At 35.6% G+C, this 27,763-nt stretch overlaps 1 protein-coding gene across 6 annotated transcripts in view; it reads left to right on the top strand.

The window, feature by feature from the left end:
• Positions 1-27,763, top strand: part of PIEZO2 (piezo type mechanosensitive ion channel component 2) — a 641,878-nt gene that overhangs the window by 224,535 nt on the left and 389,580 nt on the right. For all 6 annotated transcript variants that reach the window (XM_090285823.1, XM_090285821.1, XM_090285819.1 and 3 more), the window contains exon 3: positions 8,966-9,091. In XM_090285823.1, the coding sequence (XP_090141949.1) occupies positions 8,966-9,091 (126 nt within the window). The remainder of the gene's footprint in view (positions 1-8,965; positions 9,092-27,763) is intronic.

Raw genomic sequence — 27,763 nt, 5'->3', positions numbered from 1 at the left:
GAAAGAAATTTCAGAAGGGCGCTTTGTCCTTTCTTGAATGATAATTATTAAGATAGCTGCAGTTCACAGAATTTTTTAAAAAAATTCTAGCTTCTGGTTTGACAACTTGATCAGGAAAGCAGATTTTTCTTGTATATTGTGTGTTTATTTTGTATTTTCTCCTATCCATATCCTAACTTAACTCCCTAAGGCATCTAGGTTGAAAGTAAGTGTATGGACATCAAACCATACCTCTCATATTTTGAATTGTCAAAAAATGACTAGGGCTTTTTATTACCGAATGGCTACTCCCTGATATAGATGAGTTGTTCCATGATTTGTTTGAATATGAACATAGGGGGCAGAGAGGAGTAAGTCAGTCAGAGAAATTTGTGAAATTCCAGAACCAATGGTGAAATGGGGCGTTTCAAAGCCAAATCTGGTAAATATCTAAGTTAGTTCTTCTCTCTTTTCGTTTTCCTCTGAAGTTTGCAGGATTTTCGTGCTGACTCCTCACTCCCAGTACTTAGTGGTGTCACTAACAACTCCTCCCCATGTGTCATATTCAGATCCCTAAGAACTCACAGGGGTGTGGGGCAAGACATATCTGCAGGAAGATGTCTGCAGTCAGGGAGTTTCTGCAGTGGACAAACTCCACACTCACACCCGACTTCCCAGGCCTTGGCAGGAGAACATGGAAACCATTAGTCGTTTAGGGTCAAAGTTGCAGAAATCATAGCATGGTTTAAAAAGAAAAAAGTAAAAGCTACACAAAATAGCAACTAACTCTCTTCCCTAGTACTATAGATTGTTTACTGAATTGGCAAAAAGCCCCAATTCAGATGTTTCACTTTTACATGAAAACTTTTCTCAGTGCTGTAGTAAATACCATACACATTCCCAAACCTCACTTATCATTCAGCCTGTCAGTGCTGTCCTGCCCTCCAGAAGGAAGATAAGGAAGGTCAGGGATAAGACTCATCACTGGTGTGGCTCTGCAGAGGGCTGTGCCACTTTCTGTCTCTTGTGTTTGAATCTGTTTGCGTAAGCCTGTCCTTGACCTCATACAAAGGCCTTGGCCATTCAGTGAGGAAACTATAGAGCTCACTACACTTGGAAATGCCTTCCTCTGCTTGAGTGGGACTGGTTAATCCATTGAGCCTAAAGAAAATTGTTCATATCTGCATTGCGCGTTTGTATTGGCCTGTTTTCTGCTAAACCCACACATGGAGGGCCATGAGAATGTGGAAGGAAAGACATTTTATTTGGAGCCTTAAAAAATGAATTATTCAGTTTGTCCTCTTTTCCATAGTTTGCCTTTTTAGGCTTTCGCAGGAAATTTTATGTGTACTTATACACAATTCCATGTGTCTAAATACATTTCTACTGGTACGTATTTTTTTCTCTAATAAATCATCACAACAAAACGACTACCTCATATAAGAGTTAACCATATCTTTACTATTCAAATTCTGAGTTTTGGCCTGATTTCCTTTTGGAAATGGTGATATTAGAGAAAGTAAAAGTATTTGAGGGGTCTTCTCCAGGCAACAGAGCTATGTGAGTGCAGATGCTCGTGACTTGGTGTGAAGGAGCCAACACCCAGCTTTGTTTATGCTCTGTAAATGGAGAATGACCCTCAGATGTCATGGAATCAATGTAATGCCCACTAGTAAGTTTCTTGAATATCCAAGTGCAATATACTTGTTTTTCTATACTTATAAACATTTTGCTTTCAAGTGTGCTTTCTTCAGCTAGGGTAGGGGTCAGCAAACTGCAGCTCACAGGCCAAATCTGCCTGTACCCATCTCTGTTTTTATATGGACTGTAAGCTCACTTAAATGGTTAAAAAATATCAAAATTATTTCATGACATATGAAAATTACCTTAAATTCAAATTTCAATGTTGATAAATAAGGTTTTACTGGAACAGAGTCATTACTAATTTGTTTGTATGTCATCTGTGACTGCTTTTACCCTACAATGTCAGAATTTCATTCTTGCCTAAAATGATTACTCTCTGGCCCCAGAGCTAGAGGACCTAGAATTTCCAATTCCGCTGAAAGCTTTGACTCCTTCAAACTGTACATGCTCATGTGCAAGTATGTTTTTATACATATTGTTTCTAACTAATTTAGATAAAAGTTACCTCCAATTTCTAATTTTTACTTTTACTATGCTTTACCCAGCATTTTCTCTGCTTCTCAATAGCATCTATGATCTCAAGGGTACAATGTATTCTTGTTCTATTTAGAGACTATGGAGTCTTTAACAAGATGTCTCTCACATAGTAGTTGTGAAACAATTGTTTTTTCACAAGTAAATTAACAAATAAATGAATAGAAGACAGTACGTCAAATATTTCTTACACTGTTTATGTTGCTCTATTGTAATTCTGAATGGCATATGTCAAATTTTTTCAATCCATGTCCATGTCCATGTCTTCCAACTGCTGGTTCCACATTTTTTGTTAGTTTGTGCTGAGTTCTCCGTGAACTCCTCAGTACTGTCAACCAATTCACTAAATTTATTTTTGTCTCTATCCAGTCTAAGATTTAGCCCTGTATTTTACTAATTAAATGACTATACTTTTTATAATTTCTAAGAAATATAGTTGATTTTTTAGTGTCATCTATTTTATTTCATTTCTACTTAAAATAATCTTTGTTTACTTTTCAGTATTTAACTTATCAATTTGAGGATCCCAAGCATCTTAGATTTAAGTCATTTTTAGTATGTTTCATAGTTTTCATTTTACTTTTGGTGAATTCATGTCCCAGTCATCTTTTCTAACTTTATGTTTCCTTATGTGTTTTTGAATTATGGCTTGTTTGGACCAAGAAATTTTTGTCTTAGTCTCTTCCTCTCTCATGCTCTTATTCCAGCATTCTTTTTCTCCACAGCCCCATGTTTATCTTTCTTTTTAATGCTTTTGCAGTTGTTCCCACCTGGACCCCAGTGGAGAATTAAGTCATCTCCTAATGATTCAGAGACTTCTCCTTTGATGATGTTAGGAATTTGGGCTTGCTCAGTAGGTCATACCCATTTTTTCTCCTTCCTAAGCACACAGCTCCTTATAAATCATAGATCATAAAGTGGTCAAGAGCAGATTCTTTTCTAGATCCTTGTGAAATCTGTGAACCTTGGGTCTGTAACACAAACCCTTGTTTTAATCAGTGTTTCTAACAATGGAGTCATTACTTACAGTGAACATGTAATTAAATGCTCACCAGGAAACCAACTTTGGTTTCTATTGCCTGCTTCAAGACCAGCCTGCAGATAGCTTTGCATTTTTCTTCCATTTCTGACCCCTAGAGATATTTATTTTATGCTGGTGTCTGATATATCTTTCTGGTGATTTGCTTCATATTTTATCTATCATTTTTATGTTTAGAGCTAAAGGGTACCTGAAAATAAGACTACACCATCACCTAGAATTCCCAGGCCTCCAGTATTTTCTGAAATTGGAAGGCCTTGCTGCTTCATGCCCTCAGCTTGCTTTTTGCCCCATAGATATTAAGCTAGGGGGTACCTTCTAAGCTACCTGCAGAATGCTTGTGCCCTAGTCAAGGACAATAAATGTCCAGAACATGATGACCTCGTGTTTTGGGGGGTGCCAACCCAATCTCCCTCCATGACTGTGACACTTATTTCTCCAGGTTGCTGGAGTGTTGACTCAAGACAGCCAAAATTGTCTTTAACTCTAGGAAGCTGCATTTATCACATTGTACCCATATCTAGAGAAAGCTCATACGTAATTTCTGGTCAATGATGGGGTGAGTGGGGTATGTAGTCTCAGCCCCCTCATTTCAATTTTAGAGAACTCTGAAGGGATATTCTGGCTTCAAAGCTTTCCAATGACCATTTGAGGGCTCCTCTACAGGTGTATCCCTGTCTAGGCTCAGTTCTGCCTCTCTTGGCTCACTTTCCTATCAGTGTTGTGGCAACGAGCTCTCCTCAACAACTTTCTGCACAGCAATCTCAATTGCAGAGTCTGTTTCCTGGCAACCCAACATAGGATAGCAACTAACAGTATATGATATATATTCCCAAGTGTCAGATACAGACAGTATGCAATATAGGAGTTAGATCCTTTGGGTCAAAGATGTTGTAGGAGAAATGAGACCTGGTCATGAATGATAAATTTAAAAGGAAGGGTGGAGTGGACACTTATGAGGCTGGCAGCTTTCTGCCTTCTTCTGCTGTTCCTTAGCTGTCATTGCTATATATATCCAAAGTATTATTTTTCTCTCTGGCACCATTTTTCTCTCTGATTATAGTGTCAACTTCATTGTGGGAAACCTTTTAGATGAAATTACAACACTTTAAGAGTTATTAAATAACACAGAAAGTCAGGGTAATAAATGATAACTCCAAGTGGGAAGGGAGAGAGAAAAAAAACTTTTTGGCTCTAATTATATGCCAATAGAAATATTAGAAATAGAAAATTGAGCCTTTGCAAGGGAGGATTAAGAGATGGATTACAGTGGGGAATTCCAAGTTTCGTTTGGGAACATGTAGTGAAAGCTTTTAGTTCAATCTGTGAAGGTGGGAAGAACTCTATGGGAAATGAATTTGTCATTCATTCTTCCATTGGTTTTTGTAGAGTTCTCAGAATCCTCTCTGTGATTCACTCTTTTCGCAAAAAAAAAAAAAAAAAAAAAAAAAAAAAAAGGTTTCTGAGGAATGCTGGAATGATGACCCCAATGAGATTTCAAATAGAATATGTAGTAGAAGTGTATGTCTTTTCTTCATTTGTATTAGTTTGAGCCTAATGAAATGGCCATCCTTCAGTCAAATGGTTAGCATTAGCAACTTCATAGAGTCAACATAAAGTTTGACTGCTTAGTTTATTTTAAACTCCCAAAGCACTCTTTCCAGCTAAAAAGTGTCTATATTTAACCTCATTGTCAATTGAAAAGAAAACCCTCATTTTTATGTATCAACTTACTTTTCATTTGCTCTAACTGGAACATAAAATTGTGTGAAATCTTTTCAATATAAATATTTGCTCTCCAAGGTATTTTGTTTTTCTAAGTACCATATATATGGTACTTCTGCATGGTACTTCTAAGAGGTTTTTCTAATTAAGTTGTAAACAAATAATGAATATATCTTTGGGGTAGGATAAAGAAGACTTTGAGATATATATACATATAATCTTCAAATTCTGGTTTTATGAAAAATTTGAATTGGATTCATTAACTACATCTATAAACCAATAGATTCATTAACTACATCTATAAACCACTTTTTGCTGTTCCATTTTTACCAAAAAAAAAAAAAATTACCATAAAGCTCAGAGATCTTCTTTAAGAATTGCTAGGATTTTGGATTGGGTTGTGTCTTAAGTGGAAAATTTCCAAGTACTGACACAATAATGACAACCATGAATCTTCTATGTGTCACATTTAAAAACCACTTGAAAGCTAGAGAATTCAAAATGTTGGCTAAAGCAATAGCCTCTGAATTTCCTCAAAAATATAACAGGAGTTAGATTTATGCCTATATTTGAAACCCACTTCAACCTTACTAGCTATTAGGGAGATGCAAATCAAAACTACCATGAGATACCACCTCACACCTGTTAGAATGGCTAATATCAACAAGGCAAGTGATAACAAGTGTTTGGAAAGTTGTGGAGAAAAGGGAACCCTCATTCACTGCTGGTGGTAATGTAGACTGGGACAACTACTATGGCAAACAGTCTGGTGGTGCCTCAAAAAATTAAGGATAGAGTTACCATGTGATCCAACAGTCCCTCTTCTGGGTATTTCCCCGAAAAACTCAAAAACATGTGTTCACAAAGATATATGCACTCCTCTGTTCATTGAAGCATTATTTATGGTGGCCAAGACATGGAGACAAAAGTGCCTCTCGATAGAAGACTGGAAAAAGAAGTGGTGGTATGTATATACAATGCAATAGCACTCAGACATAAGAAAAGATGAAATATTGCCATTAGTGACAACTTGGACAGATCTTGAGAATATTATGCTAAGTGAAATAAGTCAGTCAGAAAAAGCTAAGGACTATATGATTTCACTCATATGTGGGATATAAAACTATGGGCATGGACAGCAATGTGGTTGTTGCCAGAGGGAAGGGAGTCTGGTGATAGAAGGAGGCCTAATATATGGTGGAGAAAGATGATTTGATTTTAGGTGGTGGGCACACAGTGCAATATACAGATCTAGTATTATAGAAATGTACACTTGAAACCTATATGATCTTATTAACCAATGTCACCCCAATAAATTTATTTTTTTTATATTTTAGAATATTGTAAAAAACAGTTTTGGGGTATAATCTACGAATCAATAATAGTTCATTTTTACAAGCTCTATTTGAGGAAATATGTTACAAATAAACAAAATTGATTAATAAAACTCAAACTAATATTTACTGAAAAAACTGTGCCCCTTCTTCCTTTTATTTTTTGTTTCTGTTAATATTAAATTTCTTCTGCTTTGGCATTCTAATTATCATAGAAAACTGAGGAATAACTATACAATTTGATACCATGTCATTCTGGCCATAAATTGCCTATTTATGAATCTTCTGTCTGGGTTACTTTTACAAATCATCTAGAAGTTACCATATATATTTCTGACCCTCTTATATATGCCCAATTTTCTTATGTTTCTAATTATGAGTGATTAATTGTTATGTGACTTCTTTAGATAATTTATATTTATTGTGTAAATTAGAGTGATTGCTCAAAACACACGGGCAACAAAACATCCTCAATTATTTCTGTACAGACAACATATTTCCAAAACCAGAAAAACAGAGATTATTTCTAGGAATGCCATGAATTAATTAGACTGACTGTAATTAAGGGTATGTGTGTGTAATCAGGTATCTTTTATCCATTTCACCTTTGTAGCAGGTATCCAGCATTATTCTTTTCTGTTTATTGAGCCAGTTTTTCATGTGTTACAGCCTATTCTTTCCTATTCTTTCCTCTTGACTTGTGGAGTAAACTTTGACATTTTTCAAGGTCATATAGTTTTCTTCTGAACTCTATATGGTATTCCATTTGACTTTCAAGTTTCTGATTGTTTGTTTTTGTTTTAAATTATGGGATTATATCATACCTTAATGTCTGTTATGACACCCAAACCTCACCTGCTTTTGGTCTTATTTCTCAAAATATATGTTTTTTAAAAGTTTGTTGATTTTCTCAATAAATCTCTTTATATGTATTTTGACATATATTTGTTGAATTCCTGAAAGTTTCTACTGGTATTTTATTTGAAAATATATTGAATTATGGACTAAATTTGGGAAAATAATTGACATTTGTATTATATTAAGTCATCTGATTCATGAATGTGACAAATCTCTTTATTTATTCAGGTATTCTTATTGGTTTTACGGTTGAGTTTTATAGTTTTTTCCATAAAAGTCTTGTGTATTCTTTTTTAAGGTTAATTCTAACATGCTTTTATCAGCCAAGTTTCAATCTATAGGAATTGGCTTATACTATTAATTATGTAAGCTAGCAAGAAAGTCCAAAATCTGTAGGGCAGTCTGCTTTCAAGAAGGGAAGATCACCATCATGGTCAAGCTGAAATTCATGGACACAGGTTAAAGCTACTGTCCACAGGTGACAGAATTTCCTCCCCTACACTCACCCTTGATTTCACAGCCTAGTTTTCAGGCCTTCCAGCTGATTGAGTCAGACTACCCAGCTCATCAAGGATAATCTCCTTACTTAAAGTAAATTGATTCAGGGCTTTTTAAACATCATGTCTGTAAACTTAGAGCAACATCTAGATTAGTATTTGACTAAATAACTGGGGACTGTAGCCTGGCCAACTGACACATTAACAGAACCATTATAATACAGTTTTGGTTGCTAATTTAACTTGCAACCTGTATTTTTTTTTAATTTGGTAATTGTTAATGTAGAGGAGCTGTATTGATTTCTGTAAGAAAATATTGTGTTTGAATCATTTTCATGTATTTCTTTTAATAGTTGGTCAGTTGACATTCTATTTAGATAATATCACCTGCAAGTAATTCCATTTGATCATATTATCTGCAAATAATTCTAGTTATTTCAACTTTTCATTTTTTCTTATAACATTGGCCAGTATACCCAGTAATATATTAAGTAATTATATTATAATGTCAATATCTGACATTAATGGGCTATGTCTGAAATTCCACCATAAGTAGGCTGTTTACTTTAGTTATGGTATAAATTCATTATCATTAAGACTATTTCCTTCTATTCCTAGTTTTCTGAGTGTTATTTTCTTTTATTATGAGGCAATTTTAAACTTTATGAAATATTTATTATGTATTCATTGAATAAATCATGGTTCAGACTACTAGGGTGTGACTTAAAGATTTGTTAATTAAGCCATACTTGTTTATCTGCAATATACCCTAGCTTATTATGGTGAATTATATCTTCCTATGCTGTTTCAGTTGGTTAACAATAATCTTTTTTTGGTGGGGAAAATAATCTTTTAAAATTATTTGTGTCTATGTTCATAAGCAAAATGGGCTTATAATTTTCCTTTTCTATACTTATTTAATTTTGAAATTAATGTTCCTCTATCTTCTTAAATTCTTTAGGAAACTTTCCTTTTTCTCTGTTCTCTGGGACTCCTTTTATTAGATAAGGATTATATGTTCCTTCAAAGTTGGCAGAACTCCCTTATTACATTTTCTGGGCTAGGGGATTTTTGTGATTTCATTTTTGTGGTAACACATTATGGTAAATAGAAAAGCATGTTTCTTTTATAATGAATTTTTAATCAATGTTAATTGAATAATTTTATAAAGGAAATAAAATAGCCTTCACCTTTAGATTAATAATTAAGAGAGTAATTGTTACTCCTCATATACTTTTGAGTCAGTGTACATAATAGATTATAGAGAAACATGTTTCATGTGGGACTGTACAAAGATGAGAATGAGTGTGTTTCATCTTAAATTCTCTCACAATCTCTATGCTTTTATCCCCTAGGACATACGGGACGGTTATTAAAGTCTCTGTGCTTCACCAGTGTTTCCTTCCTGTTACTGCACATAATTTTTCATATCACATTGGCTAGCCTTGAAGCTCAACACCGTATTACACCTGGTTACAACTGTGAGTACTAATTTTTTTCATATTATGTATGTGAAAAATAAATCTATGTGTCATAACTCTCATAAAAATCTATGTAATAATTAAGTTATAATAAAATTCATAGCAATTTTTGGTCATCTTTCAATCCAGTATACTATACAAACATATAAAGAAACTTTGCTCCGCAGAATTAAGTAATACTAGCAAATTAATTAATGAATCTTCAACATATATTAGATATTAGACTCCTATGTGTATGTAAGATATTATCATTGAGCATAATCTGAAAAAATCAAGATTTACATACAGTCCTGAGAACTTATAGTACAGCTAATGAGACATGTACAGTTTCTAACATGATGAATAAGAATATAAAACTAGAATACCATTATATCATTTAGTGTCTTAAATCCTATTCTGAAGCATAGTATAAAAAGATTTTATATTTATTTATGGAGAAAATCTAATGACATATATAGTTGCTTTTTCAAATTGAGAATTCTTTGTTTTCATTCATAGGAAAATGCTGTCTTGTATACATTGTATTTTGAAGTTATGATCATAAAAATTCAACACATATATGCTTTATCTGAGTAGTATCATCTTTCCAAAATTGACTTGCCTTCAGGTAAATTCTACTTCAGTTTTAGTAGGATGTCTGATTGTGATTTGAAAAAAAGAAAATCATTTCAAGTAGATGGAATACAATTCATATGTTTTAAGTTAAACCTCAAGAAACCCTGAGAAATTTGAAATAGACTATAACAACAGTTTTAAATTGTCTGGTTTTCTTTGAAGAACTCATTTGTAAGTTTGAAATTTCCTTATATTTCATAAGTTAAAGCATATTTGAAGTAAACCTATGCTTCCTGTAAAATTAAAAGGGAGTCAAAAATTTTTACCAATCAAAGAGTATTAACATATGCAGAGTGAGAGATTCTTTAGTAAAATTATATTCATGAACTATTCAATATCTCTTACTTGGTAACTTTATAGAGCTAAACTCTAAAGAACTAAAGTTATTATTCATTTAGGCCATTTATTGAGTTCAAAGTTCCTTGAATAATGATATCTACCAAAATTATTTTTTATTTAAGATATGATTATTATTTTAAAAACTGAGATATAATTTATATACCATAAAATTTACCCATTTAAAGAATATTCAGTGGTTGTTAGGTTGTGCAATTATTGCCACTATCTAATTCCAGAACAGTTTTATCACTCCAAAAAGAAACCCTGTGCCTGTGAATAGTTATTCCCCATTTCCTCTTTTGCCTCTATTAGATTTACCTATTCTGGACATTTCATCTAAACAGAACTATATAATATGTGACCTTTTGTGTCTGGCTTCTTTCACTTAGCATAAAGTTTTCAAGGTCATCCATGTTGTACCATGTGTCAGCACTTCATTTGTTTTTATGGATGAATAATATTCCATTAAGAAAATGTGGTTTTTTAATGTTTGGTAGGAGTCACTTTATTATTAAAACTTGATAAAATACAGTTCTTAAATATAAATGGAACTTATAATGATAAAGAGTATTTATTACATTTGGCCATATTCAAATCTTTTTGAATTTAGTAGAAATTATATCAGTGATATTTTGTAGCACTTCTCAATCAAAAATCCTTTGCAAATTTTTTAATAAGTCATTCCCAGAACCACAAAGAAGAGTTTTTGAATCATAAGCGCTATCTGAATGAAAGGCTATTTTATGAATAATGAGTTCTTCATCACTGAAAATATTTAATGACAGGTATATTACAAATCATCAGATTTTTACTATTTATTTGTTTTTTTTTAGAATGGGGAAGGGAGGGAGAAAGAGAGGGAAAGAAACATTGACATATGAGAGTAAAGAATCTGCAAGGCAGGCATGTGCCCTGACTGGCAGTCGAACTGGCAACCTTTCTCTTTGTGCGAAGATGCCCAACCAATTGAACCACCCAGTCAGGGCACAAATCATCAGATTTTTAAAGCTTGAGTTTATAAGTATATACCTTGCCTGTTTTTAAAAATAATTTTAGGTGCTAAGTGATAATGTAGAAAGGATTTACTGGAGGTATCTAGGTTAGGAAGTGAAATTTGTCATTTCTTCTAACCCAGACAGTCTAGGTATTTCTATTTTTATTCAAAATGATGGTTTTCCACAATTCTAAAACAATCAAAATGAAAAAATGTAATAATGCAATGTTAAAACAATATTTCCTTTTTTAACCTTTATAAATGTATTTATTCTATGCAAGTTTCTCTCTATAAGGTCCAGATAGAGACAGACAGATGGAAAGACAAACTTTAACATACAAACACATGTAAGTTTGTTCTTGCTTTGTCTCCTCCTTCCCAGGCAAGGACTCGAATTACCTAGGTAGTTTGGTGAGACCTTACATTAACATCATGAAGAAGTCTGTATTTCTCAGTGGTGAAAGGTGGAGGCAATATCAGGTTCAGTCAGAGCTTACCTCTTGACATGCTTCTTCCTAAGCATTCCTTGCAACTTAATCTTGGGGAGTTACATCTGCCTCTTCTAGATACCAAGATATTTTCCTGTCTCTCTCAAAGATATTTTGGTTCATCCTGTTGCCTTCTACTGCTGTTCTTCACTGCAATATCACTTGAATATGTCTACATCTAATGTGTCATCCTATCTTCCTTTTTTGACACTCCCATATAAAAACTCTTCTTATTCCACGAAGAGCCAATCTAATAAAGTCGTAAGACAAATGTTATTTCTACCAAGTTAAGTTCTAATTCAAAGTTTATTTCTACAAAAGTTAGCATTCCAATTTGAAATATTGCTAGTAACCTACAGAGAAGGGATGTGCTAAAGACTGAATTAGAAAAGGAATTTGAGCTCTTTCCTTCCAGCCATAGCACCTTGAAAGTGAGTTTACAGAAGTCATAAATTTCTTCTGAAAAATGAGTGATGCATGCAACAGCATTGGCTCATTGGGTGTTAGAGTTTTTTTGGGTTAGTTTCATGTGCAGCATTTAAAAGTAATACATTCTTGAAAATGGATAAAAGAAAAGGGCAAACAAACTTCAGAGCTTTGCAACTAGTTTAATCCAAGACTGACACAGACCAGGTTTTCAGCCTAGAGCATTTTTTAATGATCAAGTTATATAAAATCCTGAAAATACTGTTAGAGTGGGTAATGGAAACACTGACTTTTAATTTAGAGTTGACTTCACCTCACTAATGTTATTGTTTCTCGAGTGTTTGGAGTTTTGATTATTCCACCAGAGCTGTAAACACAAACTCAGCTATTTTGATATCCCACATTGGAAGTTAAGCCTTTTTTGGCATTGGTATATGTAAAGTAGCAACTTTTCAAATAAAAAAACAAAAAGTATCTTGGCCAGTAGTGTTGTGCAATTTGAATGCTTTCTCTATGTTTAAGACATTGGTAAATTAAAATGAAATAATCCAGACAGGTCGGGTTTCCCAATCACATTCAAGTGGTATTCAAACTCAAGACCACCAAGTGCTCATTTTATATGTGTTTAATTTTGTTTTCTTAACTACTCCTCTCCCCATTTAAAACTCACATACATTCACCCTTATTCTTGCAAAAGCTCACAGTATCCCTCAGGAATCTAAGACACATGTTTGGGGACAACAGTAGCATTTATAAATATTGAGTCATTGGAAGTTCTTGTCCCCCAGAGCCCTGTGAATATTAACTGGCAGTAGTAAAGATTTTCTCAAACGAGCCTATTTAGCTTTTGACTAGCTGGCAGATTTGTTAAAGGTGCCATTGTGCAGAACTGAAACTTAACACACCTCCCCCTCTTTATTTCTCTCTTTTGCATTTCCAAAACGGTGCTCTTATAGGTAAGTGAGGAAATCGATGGGGCAAGGGAGAACTCTGTAAATTTTCCTCAAACATGTTGTGCCGCTTACTAAAATATTTTCATTCCACCAAAACTATACTATTTAAACAAATGTAAACCCGGTTTCAATTATGTCATTACAGATCCCATAGAAGTAGTTTGTTTGACTGAGTGGTGGATGTATGGCAATGTTAGTGAAATTTCAAGGCCAGTCTGGATTCTTGTGCTGTGCCATAGCATGTTACTGATTGAAAGAAACTTTTGAGTTCAAAACTACAAAGGAAAAAGTTGTGGTGATAATTGCTACTATTTGTAGAGCACCTACAACTGTCGGGCCCCAGGAATCATTATATTCCTTTTTCAATTAATGATTATGCTTTTCTAGTTACAAATTCACTTTAAGTAGGGGACTCCATACATAGGATCTCATTCCATTTTTAAAATGGGGATGGGAAAGGCTGTGCATATGGACAGCTGCGCACTGCCTGCAGGCCTGAGGAAGTTAGTGGGAGCTGCATGCTATCCTGAGCACTGACCTCTGGCTGGGCACCCTCTTCCAGGCTGGATCCAGCTGGAGAAAAGGAAATCATTTTATTCCTACAAAAAGGATGGTCTGCTGGCCAAGATCTGCATCTTTATGATCTCCTTTCTCCAAGAAGCTACCTTTCTTTTGTATAAATGCTGCCTAGTGTGCATGCCATGTTGAGGTAGAGTTGAGGTTAATTAATGATGGGTAAGGTATGGACGAGGGTAGCATTAAGAATAATTAATGATGGAGAAACAAGGCTCTGTGAGTTTCCAGAAGCCACCAAATATCTTAGCTGGGGTGAGAGCACTGATATGTCTGAGTTTCCACTTTCTTCCCACCTCTTTGTGGAACTCCTTATTTATCATCTATTTAAGATTGGTTCCATATTGCATTTCCTAGAACTTTGAATTAGTATAGTCTCAAAAGACTTAAGAGTGTCTGGTATTTAGTATTCTGGTATTTTCTCTTGTTTGAATATTGTCCTTACAATGAATTGAATATTTCCTTGGCTTCATTCAATTGCAGCATTTATTGCTAGATTTGTTTTCTCCTGAGGGTCATCTGCTTCCTTCCTGTTTGGGGGAGGGGCATATAGAGGATCAACTTTTCTCATTCTAAGAGCACAGAGAACTTAATCCAGAAGCCCATTGACCAAGAGGTTATCATAGGGCTTAATAGTACTTAATCCTGATGCCCCACTATTGTCAAAACATATGAAGTTCCCAATGCTGAGCCCCATGGTATGTCACAATAACATGTGACCAAAGGACAGACATGGGCCTGGTGATTCAGTATCTCATCCCAATGATTGTTGGGTGGGTGTGAGGAGAGAGCCAGTCTGGTAGACACTCTGCTTTTTAGTGCCAGTGGCTTGTCTCTTGGCACACACAGACAGAAATTTATCCCATGCTTTGCTCATCATTCATGGTAATTGGAGATGGACCCCTAGATTTTCAATAACCTGCTGGGTCCATCCTCAAAAACTAATTACATAGCTTAAGAGCATTCTTTCCTCTTATTTTTAATATTTGAAACAGTACTGTGGAGGAAAGAGTTAGTATTTATAGACTGGGAGATAAAATATGTAAAAGGAAACTGTACCCACACTTGCCTTAAGAGCTGTTTTTTGAAATCACTTTCTGCTGCCTGCTTTCTTGTGAAAGCTGGCCTGGAGGCTCTGTGGGGCAGCTTCTGGGAAAGCCTTGATCCTTCCTATCTCTCTTTGCTTTCCTCTCCCTTGCTAGCTTCCTGAAAGCAAGTACTACCCCCCTGATATAACAATATAAAAACAAAGGAAACAAAAAAACCTGGACCAAGTTATAATTCTTCTGGCCATCTGTTCCAGGATGAAGGTAGTCTGATTTTTTTCTTAACTGTGATAGTCTAAAGCATCTGAATCATATATACACTTTCCGATTAAATTTATAATAAGTAAAATTAGCCTTAAGTGTTATTTCCTTCAGCCCCTGGTGATTGAAGCAAATGATTTTTCCATCCACCAACACACTTACATATGCACCAACCACATTCAGCACTGTGGGCAAAGCTCTTCTAGCCTAAGACTGGTTTATGATTAGTAGACTCAATGGAAAGCATTGCTGAGTGTGAGCTATGGTAACATGATATTGGGTAGAGTTTGTTTTCTTGAAATAAAAAATACATTCAGCTTTTAAAGGTAAAAGCTAGACTCAGGCAAGAGGAAGAATTGAGGGTGTGAAACCATGTGGAAGAGACACTCCATCAGGATGAAAATCTCTTAGCCCAGTGCCTTGTTGATATCTTGATTTTTCTTGCTTAGTTTATAGAGTATCTCATTTTATTGTGATAAATATTTTTTGTGATACTTGTTTATACTATCCAATATATGAGTAACTTAAGGACCTTATGTGATTGTGGCAAGTTACTCATCTGTTTCAGTTTTTTCACTGGAAAGTGAAGATGATAGTCTGCCATTTGATTTAACAGTGCCTGACCCATAGCAAATGCTCAGTAAGTATAAGCTATTATTACTATTGTTGTAGTTATTGAGAGAAGTCATATTATTATGAGAGAAGTCATATTTCTTGTCCAAGATTACACACTACAGATGGCAGAAACAAATCAGAACCAAATTATATCTACAAATCATATGCAGTCCAGTGGTTGGTACTTGGAAATTATGAAACATGTGAAACTTACATGGTACCAAACAATTCTCTATTACAATCCTTATCTCAGTTTCTTACTAATTTTTATATTGGGGTTTATACTAACTCTATGTTGTGCAAATGAAATCCCAGATAAAAGGGTAAAATGGTGCTGGTTGGTTGGTGGTGGCAATGAAGTGTATCTTGAGTGACCCTGCACTCTCCTTCAGTGCTTTTTTTCCTCTTCAGCAACTTCTACACTGGAAATTTTCACCCCTCTGTTCCATGGCTGCAGTGTCAGGTCTGACCTGGATTTGTGAATACATTTTGGTTCTGTCCTCATTCCCTTAACTACCCCACAGTTTTTTATCCATGCTATGCCTCCATCACAGAGGAATATACAATATTTTTCACTATTTATTATCCTTTATTTAATATAGAGTTTTAGAAGAAAACAATAAAGGTTGGAAATTTAGGAAGAGAAGGCGCTAATGCACGTGTGTATGTGTGTGTGTGTGTGTTTGTATGTTTGTGTGTGAAGTAAACTAACCCTTTAATCTCACTTTAATCCTTACTATGCCTTTTAAAAAGTAGTAGCTCTCCCTGCCATATTACTTACAGGGAGGTGAGGACTAGAGGCAGAAAGTATCATGTCTTAGGTCACTTGATTGGTGGCAGAGCCAGAATTCAAATTGAGGTCTCTTGTCCTCTACAACCCATATTTTTTCCAGTACATTATGCAGCCTCAAAAGGTGTTAGGTAGAACTTTTTGGATAAATTGAGCTTTGGTTCGCTAGATTTTGAAGAATAGGACATGCAAATTTGGGGGATGTGCTGAGTAAGAGGATAATTAATCTGATGTACTAACTATAGGCACATTATTCAGTTGGTGGTAACTTAGTGTGGTCTACTTGGTAAATATTTGTTATAAACCACTAAAAAAAAAAAAAAGAATATCTTCACCCCTAAGAGAAAGCAATGGGACACTACAGGAGATGCCTGGCTGCATGCATGGGTGGATATTTACTGCTGGGGATATGTCTTAGTCCTGCCTGCTGACATTGCTTTGGAGTCGGGGTGTTGTCCTGCCAACAGACCCTGTGTCAACTTGCAAACCACCAAGATCTTCTGGTCTGTGAATGTTTTTACTCTGCATTTTTAAAGCTTGAAAAAATTGGAGACATTTTATCCTGAGGATGTAAGTCGGTTAATAAATTTGAAAGAGTGTGTGGGATGCCTTTTGGTATGTGGAAATCCCTGAAATGTGAACCCCTATGATTTGGATCCTACACATACGTAGGCTAATCCTTTTTCTACACAACCATGTTTCAAATATTTGAAGCAGCTGTGATACCACACCTAAGTCTTTTTTCCAGATACATCTTGAGTTCCTCCCCTCCACTGTCTGGTCAGCTTCTCAGTATTTTATGTGCATGATTGGTTAAGAGAGCATCAGTGTCTTATCAGATGGGATAGCTGTGGCCCATTATTGCCAAACATCATGGCCTGTGGCTTCCCTGCTCTGGTAACTGTCCTTTCTATCAGCTAAAATTGTATGTTTGTCATATAGAACTTTTCTTATCTGAAATATCAGATCTATTGCTTATGACATCCTAATTCTAATTATCTTAAGACAGATGTGCCCTCATCTTTGCTTTGGAATTTTGGTTCAACTGATATGTATATCCTCTTTCCTTACCAAATATCATTTTAATCTCCCTAAATGAAGTAAAATGTTTATAGTTCCTGGCACGGATCAAGAACTCTGATAAATCTTTTTCACTCTTGCTCCATCTCACCATAGCTCACATCCAGCTTCTTCTTGTTTGTTTGTTTTTATATACAAAATCTTTTTGGTCAGAACTTTTGCTCTAAATGAGTAATGATAAAGTTTCAGTGAATAATTGCCCATGATGAGCCAATTTATTTATAACATTTGAATCCCACCCCATAGTTCTATGTGGTTCTTGGTATTTTAGTCACTGCAGATAAAATGAGCAGCCACAGAAGAGTTAAGTTCTGCTGAGGTAAAAAGGTGACAATAGCATGCAACATCACCAGAAGTGTGCTGACACTCTGAGGCTGTTCTGTGGTTGTGTGCAGGTCAGTAGGCTCGTCAAGACAGGGGAAGAAGAAGTGAAAGGAAGGTAGGAAGATGACCTCACTAGCTTGATTTCTGCCTTTCACTCCCAAGTCCTACAATCTTTCTATTTCTTTCCCATACCTTTGGTCTTGTTATTCCCCTGGGAGAATGTTCTTACCCACACTACCTGTTTTCCCCTCCTTCAATAGACTCGTCCTTCAGCACTGACTGCCTCCTCCAAGAGACCTGAACTAAATGGTCAGGTGCCTTGGGCTCCCCAAATACTTTAGGCATCAGTCATTGAACTTTTCATGCTGAGTTACAATTATCAATTTTATATGTTCTTTCATTAGAATATGGTCAGATTGAAGGTAGGGACTATCATGTTTTATTTATTTTTGTAACCTGAGCAACTACCACAGACTCCCATGTATAGTACACTGCCCAATATTCGTTTGAAGAATGAATAAATTAGTTAATAGCAGCAAAAAACAATGTGACAAAGATGAAACTGGATGAATCTCTTGTGACTAATTTTCAGTGGATGGCTCACAATCTAGCTCCATGGCTGAGCCACCAATGAGAACAACTATAATGTGCTGATGTCCTCCCTCTACCAGGAACCTGCTTGCCTATCTCTGCCCTCCAGGCACCTACTGAAAATTTTACTGATAGTTGTTGCCATTTCCCCCTTTTTCCTTTAAAAAAATTTTTTTATCCTCACCTGAGGTTATTTTTTTTATTGGAAAGGAGAGGACGGAAAGAGAGAAATATTGATGTGACAGACATCGATTGATTGCCTCCCATATACGTCTGGACCAGGAATTGACCCTGCAACCTTTTTGCTTAAGGGGCAATGCTCCAAGCAACTGACCCACACTGAGAAGGGTTCCCGTCTTTTTAGTTCCCAGGGCACTATGAGAACGACACTCTCATAAGAGGGCTTTTATTTCTCTTTAAAAATTATATATCAAATAAAGTTGGTATTGATTTCCTTTGTGAAAGGAAATTTGGATTTCATATAGATTTGGGAAAATTAGGAATGAAAATAGAAAAACAAAGCTGGAAGTAGCAAGGACAGAAGAGGAGAAAGAGAGTTCTGAGGGGTGAGTGTGCTTGGGCAAGGCAGCCTCATTAATAAGTGGGGAGGAAAAGAAAGCCTGCAAGTGAAAAATAGTCATGCCATTCTTATTGAGCTCATCTGTGCCCCACAAATCTTTGCTGTAAGATAAATCATAGTGCAGGAAAGTTAAAATGATTTGGGATCGATTGTGTTTGCTTAAATAACAATTTCCCTAACCCCAGTTTCATGATGCAGCATTTCTCGTATAAATTATTTACCATAAAAGCACTAAGTTGAGTCTGTGTGGTATGGGAGTAAATGTAACCTCAAAATTATAAACAGGCAACATAAGTTATAACTGTATGTTTTCGTGCTCCTGGTATACTGGAAGGATATTTCAAGGGCATAATGGAGGCAGTGAAATTGAGCCATGTATAGTCATCACATTCCAGAAAATATTAATTGTATGATATATTTTAATTATCCTTCGGACTTATAAAACTGATTTACATTTTAGGGTTAGGTACATGGATAAATCAATGCAAACCATTTCTTTCTTAAAACAAGAGTTTGGATTTAGAAAATTCCTATTGATTTCATGTAGTAAAAATATATTCAGAGATGTGAAAGATTGACAAAAACCTTGTTAATATAATTTATCTCTTACATTCATTTTTAGAGACATTTAAATATTTCCTGAGATTCCCATTGTAGGACATGGGTATATAAGGTAAGACAAAAGTAGGTTTATAGTTGCAAGTACATGAAACAGAGTTTATTTGTGTATTATTATCTATTATTGTATTATTTTCCATACAAACAACTGTAAACCTACTTTTATCCCATCCTGTATATAGAATATTAAGTTAAATATATTACTATAAAATATTACAATACATTTCTGGACATATGGTTTGCATATTGCTTTATTTATTTTTTGAAAAAATATTTGCTTTACAAACATGTGTGTCACATTGATAACTACAGTTTCAAATGCTTTTATTACCTTGCATGGTTATTTAGTATATAATTTCCAGTTTTTAAATGGGCGATCATTTTCACAGAGCCCAAGAAGCAACAGTGGAACTTAATGGAGTGAGATGTGATGACTGATTTCCAAAAATTTTCAAGTGGTGATTGCATCTGCCCCAATGCCAATGGGTAATAATAAAAACTGAAGTACCCATGATATATAAACCACATTAATCAGATCAGAATAGAACATTCACAATGTGAGGACAATGGAATCTAGTCAGGCCTTCCTCAGCCCAGATGCCCAGGCATGGGCTCCTAGAGATAATATTAGATAGGCTTGCACAGTGCACTCACAGTTATATAAGTATTAATGTCATGTTTTGGCTGGTGGCTGGCTTTGTTTATACATAATACAAAAGAGGTGAAACCCCCATGGAAGTATTCATTTGTGTTCATGTTTGGACAGGGGGCAGGGAGTAAAGGGAGGAGTGGAGCCAAGCAGTGGCAGGCGCCTAGTGCCTAGCGACTAAAAGGCGGGAATGCATGCATGAATACTGTAATGTCTGCAACACAGGAACGGTCAGAGATTCCAACCTTGCCTCGTATATTTTTTCTGACCGCTGGACACAAGGAATCTGCATTCATTGGCACAACACATAGGTTTCCTTCTTTTTAGTTCTGCAGAATCAGGAGGATGATACTTTGATTGCTATCTTGTTTATTTTTATAGGTACTCCTCAAGAATATTATTTTGTATTTATTTACTTGAGAAACTTGAAAGAATGTTTTATTTAAATTATAATGATGATTATCATATCTTATATTGTTCATTTTGAAAATATTTCCCCATGAAGTAGATATTGCAACAATCACAAAAAAATTAGTTTTAATTCTGTCACATATTAGTTTATTTGATAACTATTTATTAATTGTCTACTGTGTGTATTCACTTTGTGCTTAGCACATAGTAACCAACAGACATCACAGTCCTTGCCCTCACAATCTTTAAAGTCTCCTGGTGGAAGGTGGAAGCAGACAAATAAATGAACAAAGAATGTACAAAGAACAGTAGAAATATACATAATAGGTACCTACTTCAGTCTAGGGTAGAAGACTCCCTGGAGGAAGTAATGTTGCAGCATAAACCCGAAGAAAGAGTATATGTAATCTTGCCTAAATGAGGAGGAAGACCATTCCCCTAAAAAGTCAAAGGAAGTATAAAAATTCAGAAGCAAAAGAGATCACAGCATATTTGAAGAACTGAAAGAGGAAAGACATTATTGCTAGGGCTTGGAATGTGATGTTGGGAGTAACCAAAGTGGACACAAAGAGTTAAGTAGTAGCCAAAGGACAAAGGGTTGTATAAAACCCTGGGTTCTCACTTTGGTTGAATAGTAGAATCACCTATGAGATTGCTTTGTAAAATACCCATGCCTGGGCTTCACCCCAGATCAATTGAAACTGAGTCCTTAGATGGAGCCTGGGCATTAGTATTGTTTAACTGAGATGCTAATGATTTATTATATACTCAATACTGAGGGTTTCTTACATAAACTTTATCAAGAACTGTGGATTTTTCTTATGGGCAATGGGGCTGTTTTGACAACTCTTAAGCAAAGGAGAGAAATGTTAAGATTTGTGCTTTAGAAAAATGCACACTAGCCACCTGTGTGAAGAATGGATTGAAAATGGGCAAGACTGAAAGGAGCAAACCATTTTGTATGCTGCACCAGTAATCCATGAGAAAACAATGATGCTGATGATCGTGGAGAGAAGTGAAGACAGTGGAGAGATATTAAGGAGGAGGAATTCATGATGTGACGAATGAATAGTTTAGGAGTGGGGTGTTAGGAAATGAGGCAGTGATCCCTAGGATTTTGCCTTGGGGAGCTAGAGAAGAACAGTGTGTTTTATTGAAATAGGAGATAATGAATTCTAATGGGAAGTACAAAGGTTTGGGTTTAGTTCCAGACGTCAGTAAGAGACCTGGTTGGGTGTTTTTATTTTGTGTATTACATTTCATATGCCATATATTTTGATTTATATTCTGTAATTATTAATTATCAACATATGCATTTATTCAGCAAACACTTATTGATAACATGTTATGCAACAGATACTGTTTTAGATTTTGACTACATTAGTGAACAAATCAAGGATCCCTGCCCTCATGGACCTTATATGTCCTTAAATCCATGTCCCTATGACTGGCATCAAATCTGGATTACCTGGATGAAAATCAGAACTCTTTATTACTCTGTATTATGTTTCCACATAAATATTTATAAATATTTTATTTCTGGCATAATTTTCTCTCATGCTGATACATAAAAATGTTCCAAATTTTTCCTTGGGTGGGTTGCATCTTTGCTATTTAATATTATTGTGAGCATTTATACATTGAACTTTCTTGTTTATTTATCTAGAATAAATTACAGGAATAGATTTACTAGGTTAAAGAATTAAATATTATTTTCCTCTTCCTGTACTGACCATACTGCTCATCAATGCACTTATATGTCTTGGAATTCCACCTGTAAAAAGAAATAAAATGATGGATAGATGGTGGATGCATGGATGGATAGATAGACAGATAGATAGATAGATAGATTTTTTAAGTGTATCATAAGCTTCAAAGCCTAGGGGCCCCATGAAACCTTAGAAAAATCTTCACTCACATCCTCATTCTGATAAACAAATGGCCAAAGAGTACTCATTCTAATGAACAAATGGACAAAAAATGCTCATCATCAATAGTTATTAAGGTCACACAAATTAAAACCACAATGAGATACTATCTCACACACACTAGAATGGCTATAATTAAAAGGACAGACAATAACAAGTGTTAGTGAGAGTATGGAGAAATTGGGATCCTTGTACATTGCTGGAGGGAATGTAAAATGGTGCAGCATTTATGGAACACTATTTTGTGGTTCTTTAGCATATTAAAACAGGGCTATTATATGATCTGACAATTCTTCTCCTAGGTGTATGCTCAAAAAAATTGAAAACAGGTGTTCAGACTGACACTTACAAATGTTCACAGCAGAATTATTCACAATAGCCAAAAGGTGGAAACAACCCAAATATCCATCAAAAGATGAATGGGTAAACAAAATGTGATCTATTATATGTGATATGTGTGTGTGTGTATATATATATATACATATATATATATATATATGATATATAAATGTGATATATATGTATGAATATTATTCAGCCACAAAAATGAATAAAGTTGATTTAAACTACAACACAGGTTAACCTCAAAAACATTATCTAAGTGAGGGAGCCAGTCACAAATGTTCAAATATTGTATAATTCCATTTATATGAAGTATGCAGAATAAGCAAATATATAAAGACAGAAAGCATATTTGTGGTTGCCAGAGGCTGTGAAGGGGGATCAATGGGGAGTGACTATTTAATGAGTGTAGGGTGTTCTTCTGGGGTGATGAAAATGTTTTGGAAGTAGAGAGAGGTTGTTGTTGTATAACATTATGAATATACTAAATCCCACTGAATTGTTCATTTATAAGTGATTAATAATATGGTATGTGAATTTCACCTCAACAAAGGAAAAAGTAATTTTTAAAATATATCATATTTACTAAAATTTCATCAGTATTTGAATAAAGTACTTTTGCAACTTTAGTATATTTTAAATAACCCAATATAAATATAATTAGTATATGTATTTGTCATTATGTATACTAATTATATTTATTTTGTGAAAGACTTGCTCATATAATTGCTCATATTATTCTTTGTAAACATATTTTAAAAGGTTGAGTTCTAAAATTGAGTTTTGTTAATTTTATTACATTTTTAAAATTTTTATTATTATAATTCATCATTCCTATTTTTTCCTTATTGCTTCAGTGCTGTAAGTTTACAAAGTGGATATGTATTTTACTCTATTTTTGTTGTTTTTTATAATCTAATATATAGGCACCTCTAATTCATCTGGAGTTTATTTTTCATAGAGACTTTGAAGAGCGAATTTTTTCTCCCCCAAATGGCTACTAGGTTTTTCCATCACCATTGGTTATATAATCCTTTGTTTGATACCACTAGGTGACCTTGTTCATGCACAAGGCACTCTTTTCTGAGGTCTGGCAGAAAGTTGGTTTCTTAAATTCCTTGTAGAATTTGTTCCTTTAATACATCTATTTCTCCTGATTCTTCTTTTTCTCCTCTGTTCTATTTATCCTTCTGTTTCTTCTTATTGTAAAACTTGTGGTTTCATTTGGAGAAGATTCTGGATAAGCCAGAAAACACAAAATGCAAGTAGAAAATACAGACATTAGATGACTTTGAAATGCAGATGATAATAGCCTGAATTGGCATCTATTGAAATGCTCAGTCATCTTAATTTCAGTATAAGACATAACTCTGTGTATGTATCAATATAAAACCATAAAATGGAAAAATACCTTCTGGTAAAGGTATTATTATAGCATATATTTTCAGACTCAGCTCTCACTTAATTTCTAGGTATTTTTATCTGTTATTCTTCCATGAATTATATTAGTACAAATCAGTACTGCTATCTGTTTGGGGGAAACAGAAGATAAATATAGAAAAAACTTAATTCTTCTTATTGCTATATGGTATAACCAATTAACATGAAAAACCATCTTTGATGTTTTCTAGATATTATGCATCTGGTCAATATTGACCAAATTTGCTATGTATTTGATGAAATTCTTCAATTAGACTCTGTAGAGATACAGGAATATTGCTTTTAGTACATAGAGTAAATGTTACTATCTTAAGAGCTGTCCAATTATCTCACAGTAAACTAATTTTTTCTAAGGCTATTTTTATTAAATAGTAATTGGAGGAATGTTTCTGAGTATGTTTATAGCCCCACAGCCAATTCTAATATTTTAGAGTCCTAAGATGATACAGGTATATGTGTTTCATTACAGAATGGAATTTCCCTGGTTACAACAAATAGCTATCAGTTTATAGCTTAGTGGACAAAGTGATCCCTTATATTACTAACATGTACTCACAGAATGGGATCACTAGAAAAGGCACGCCCATTTAAAAAGGTTTAATGACTGACATATGTTAGGGATGAAATTACAAGCCCAAGATTGAGATGATATGGCATCTCAGGATGACTACTGAGAGTATGTCTGTAGAGGAAGAAAAGGTAGACGGAGGAGGGAAAATGTAGCATAGCTGTATGAAGCAGCAGAGTCTGGTTCTAGAACATCATAAAAATGGTCACCTGAATTGATGGGAAGATTGCAGAGAAACCATCATAACTACATAAATGGATGAAAATTAACCATGAATTCCAAACAGAGGAGCAAGGAGTGAATCCTTTGTGTAGCTCCTGGACTCCCAGCCTTGACAGTTCTCCACTCACAGGAGTGCTGTGGGGGAATTGAGAATACATGGAAAGAAAATGCCAATTGTCAGCAGGAGTCTATGGGGAGCAGAAGTGCAATGAGTCTCCAGGAAAAGCTGTGGATGAACAGACAGGAGATGCCGGGTAGATGGGAAGGACAACTTTATCTACTGCAAACAGCTTGGGATGTCATTCTTTTTCAATCATTTTGAGACTTTTTCATGGAATAGAGTGCCTGGAAGGAATTCTAATTCAGTTGCAATTTAGGTGATCAGGATAAGCCCATAAAAGAGTTTATTGTCATGTTAATGTAGTTATTATGGTCTTCAGTCTAGGTTCTTCGCCAAAAAATAGTATGAGTGTTATGAGAATTAGAGTGTGTTTCCAGATGGCTTTTCACATAGCATAAATTGTGCAGCAATTCACCTACCTTTATATATATTCTCCACAGGAAGCCAACACTCTTGATGCTGTTGCTTGGTTGTGAGATGTTTTCATTAATGAATCTCTAGGGAAAGTCGTTGTATCTATTTCTTTGTTATTTGTTTAAATTTATTTCCTCTCTGGCATAACAGCATCTAGCCATATTGAGTTTTACATTTAAGGTTGGATATCACTCATGAAAAAAATCCTTCTCTACTGAACTCAAATTTCTTATGTAGAATTGTTACAGAAACAGGGGAGTCCAAAAACAAACCCCAGAGTTTGCAGCTGAGAGATAGGGAAAATGAAGCAGCTTTCAGAATGCCTCCACAGGCCTGAGGCTGGTGGCTGGTGTCTTTCATTATGCAAAATTGCTTGGATGCTTCCAAGGCCTCAGGTGGATGGGAGGAGTTTTGAACCAGAGGACGGCATGTGAACCAGGGGACGGCATGGAAAGCACACAGAGCCTACGTGGGGTTCTGTGAATGGTCAGAACTGTTGGCAACACCCACTGCGTCAGAGGACGCAGTCAGGGATATATAGGCAGCTGCGAACACTTGGTGGGGGGGCGCACTCTGGGGCTGTCTCCCTCGCTGGCGGGTGTTCGCAGGGGTGCTCTGGAGAAGGAGAGGAGATCCACACGGTTTACAGAAAGAAGACAGTTTGCAAGGAGGCTGAGAATCCCGGCAGTTTTGTATTGAGAGCTGAAGGGCACCACAGTACAGAAAGGACCTCCCCAGTCAGATTGAATGATTGGCAGCCGCTGGTAAAGCTGAACTGTGTTTGGGAAGTAGGGAAACGGTGTTTCTGACCTTCCTAAAACTGGCTAGGTTTGGTAGGGGGGAGGCAAAGATATGTGTAACTGTTAAATAAACAATTTTCTTTTCACTCGACTACAGTATTAAGAGTTGTAATTCTGGCGGCGGGCAATTGGACCCCTAACTAAAGAGCCTGTGGGTTTGTTTTCAATTGGAGCAGCCCAGGGGTTCTGTAACAGAATTAGATGCGTAGCAATGTAAGTAAAGAGGGAAAAACTGCCTATATTCATTGTTAACTTAAGAGGCTACCTAGAAGAAGCATTCTAATGGGTATCTCCTAAGAATTATATTATATATATTCTGACTCGTTTTGAAATGTCAGTATCCACAGAATAATGGGTGCTTCTACAAAATGGAATGTTATAGGTTATTCAGCCCAAACTTTTCAGTTCAGGGATAAGCAGAGACACAACAGTTATATGGCTTTACCAAGATTGCTTGAGAGAGGCTCTGGGTCCCTCAGAGTGGATGAAGAAACTACTCAGACACTCTTCATCTGAGGAAGGAAGGGAGGGGGTTTTCTCTAGTGGAAAATCGCCCTTATTTCTTTATTAGCCAGGGTTTTTATCCACTTTCACATGTGGAAATACATAAGGAAAATATGCAGCCCTTCCCCAAATGGTGGCGAGTGAAAGGGAAATGCAGATTAATACAGGATTGAAACATCCAGGTATTTTACACAAGGTCAAAAACATTTCCTCTTACTTAATCATTCTGTTCTTCACATTTTACTGACAAGGATTTGAGGCTACACAGAGAAAAACAGAGCAGGTTCCCTTTTCCTTAAAAGCCACTTTGTATTTCTATTCTATCTTTAAAATACCTCAGAGGGTGGGATTCAGAGCAGGCCTGGGTGACAACCTGCTGGCTAAGGGCCCAGTGGGGGGTGGCTCCACACCGCGGTCAGAGTCTTTATTTTTTTATGCTTTATTGATTATGCTGTTACAGTTGTCCCAATTTCTTTTCCTTTTGTTTCCCTCCACCCAGTGACATCCCTCCCTCCAGTTGTCCACCCCCCTTAGTCTATGCCCATTGGTTGTACATATAGTTCTTCTCACATCTTCCTGTCTACTCCACTCCCTCCTACTATGCTTCTTAATTCCTGTACCATCTCCCTCCCTTTCCCCACTTCCCCCTCCCTGCTGAACTCCCCCCATAATGTTCCCCATACCTATAATTCTTTTCACACTCTCGTTGCCTACTTAGTTTGCCTTTGTTTCAGTTCCCTAGCTTCTGCTGTTGGTTGTTGTGGTACAGTTTTCATTTTAATGTTCATAGTTTTGATCCTTTCTCCTAAATAAGTCCCTGTAACATCTCATATAACAGCGGTTTGGATCTGATGAACTCCTTCAGTTTTACTTTGTCCTGGAAGCACTTTCTCTTCCCTTCTATTCTGAATGACAGCTTTGCTGGATAGAGTATTTGTGGTTGTAGGTATTTGCTTTGCATTCCTTTGAATATTTCTTGC

This window comes from Furipterus horrens, unplaced genomic scaffold, assembly GCF_987537825.1.
Source record: "Furipterus horrens unplaced genomic scaffold, mFurHor1.1.pri manual_scaffold_8, whole genome shotgun sequence".
In the NCBI taxonomy this organism is placed as follows: domain Eukaryota; kingdom Metazoa; phylum Chordata; class Mammalia; order Chiroptera; family Furipteridae; genus Furipterus; species Furipterus horrens.
This window is presented reverse-complemented; position numbering and strand designations above follow the sequence as displayed.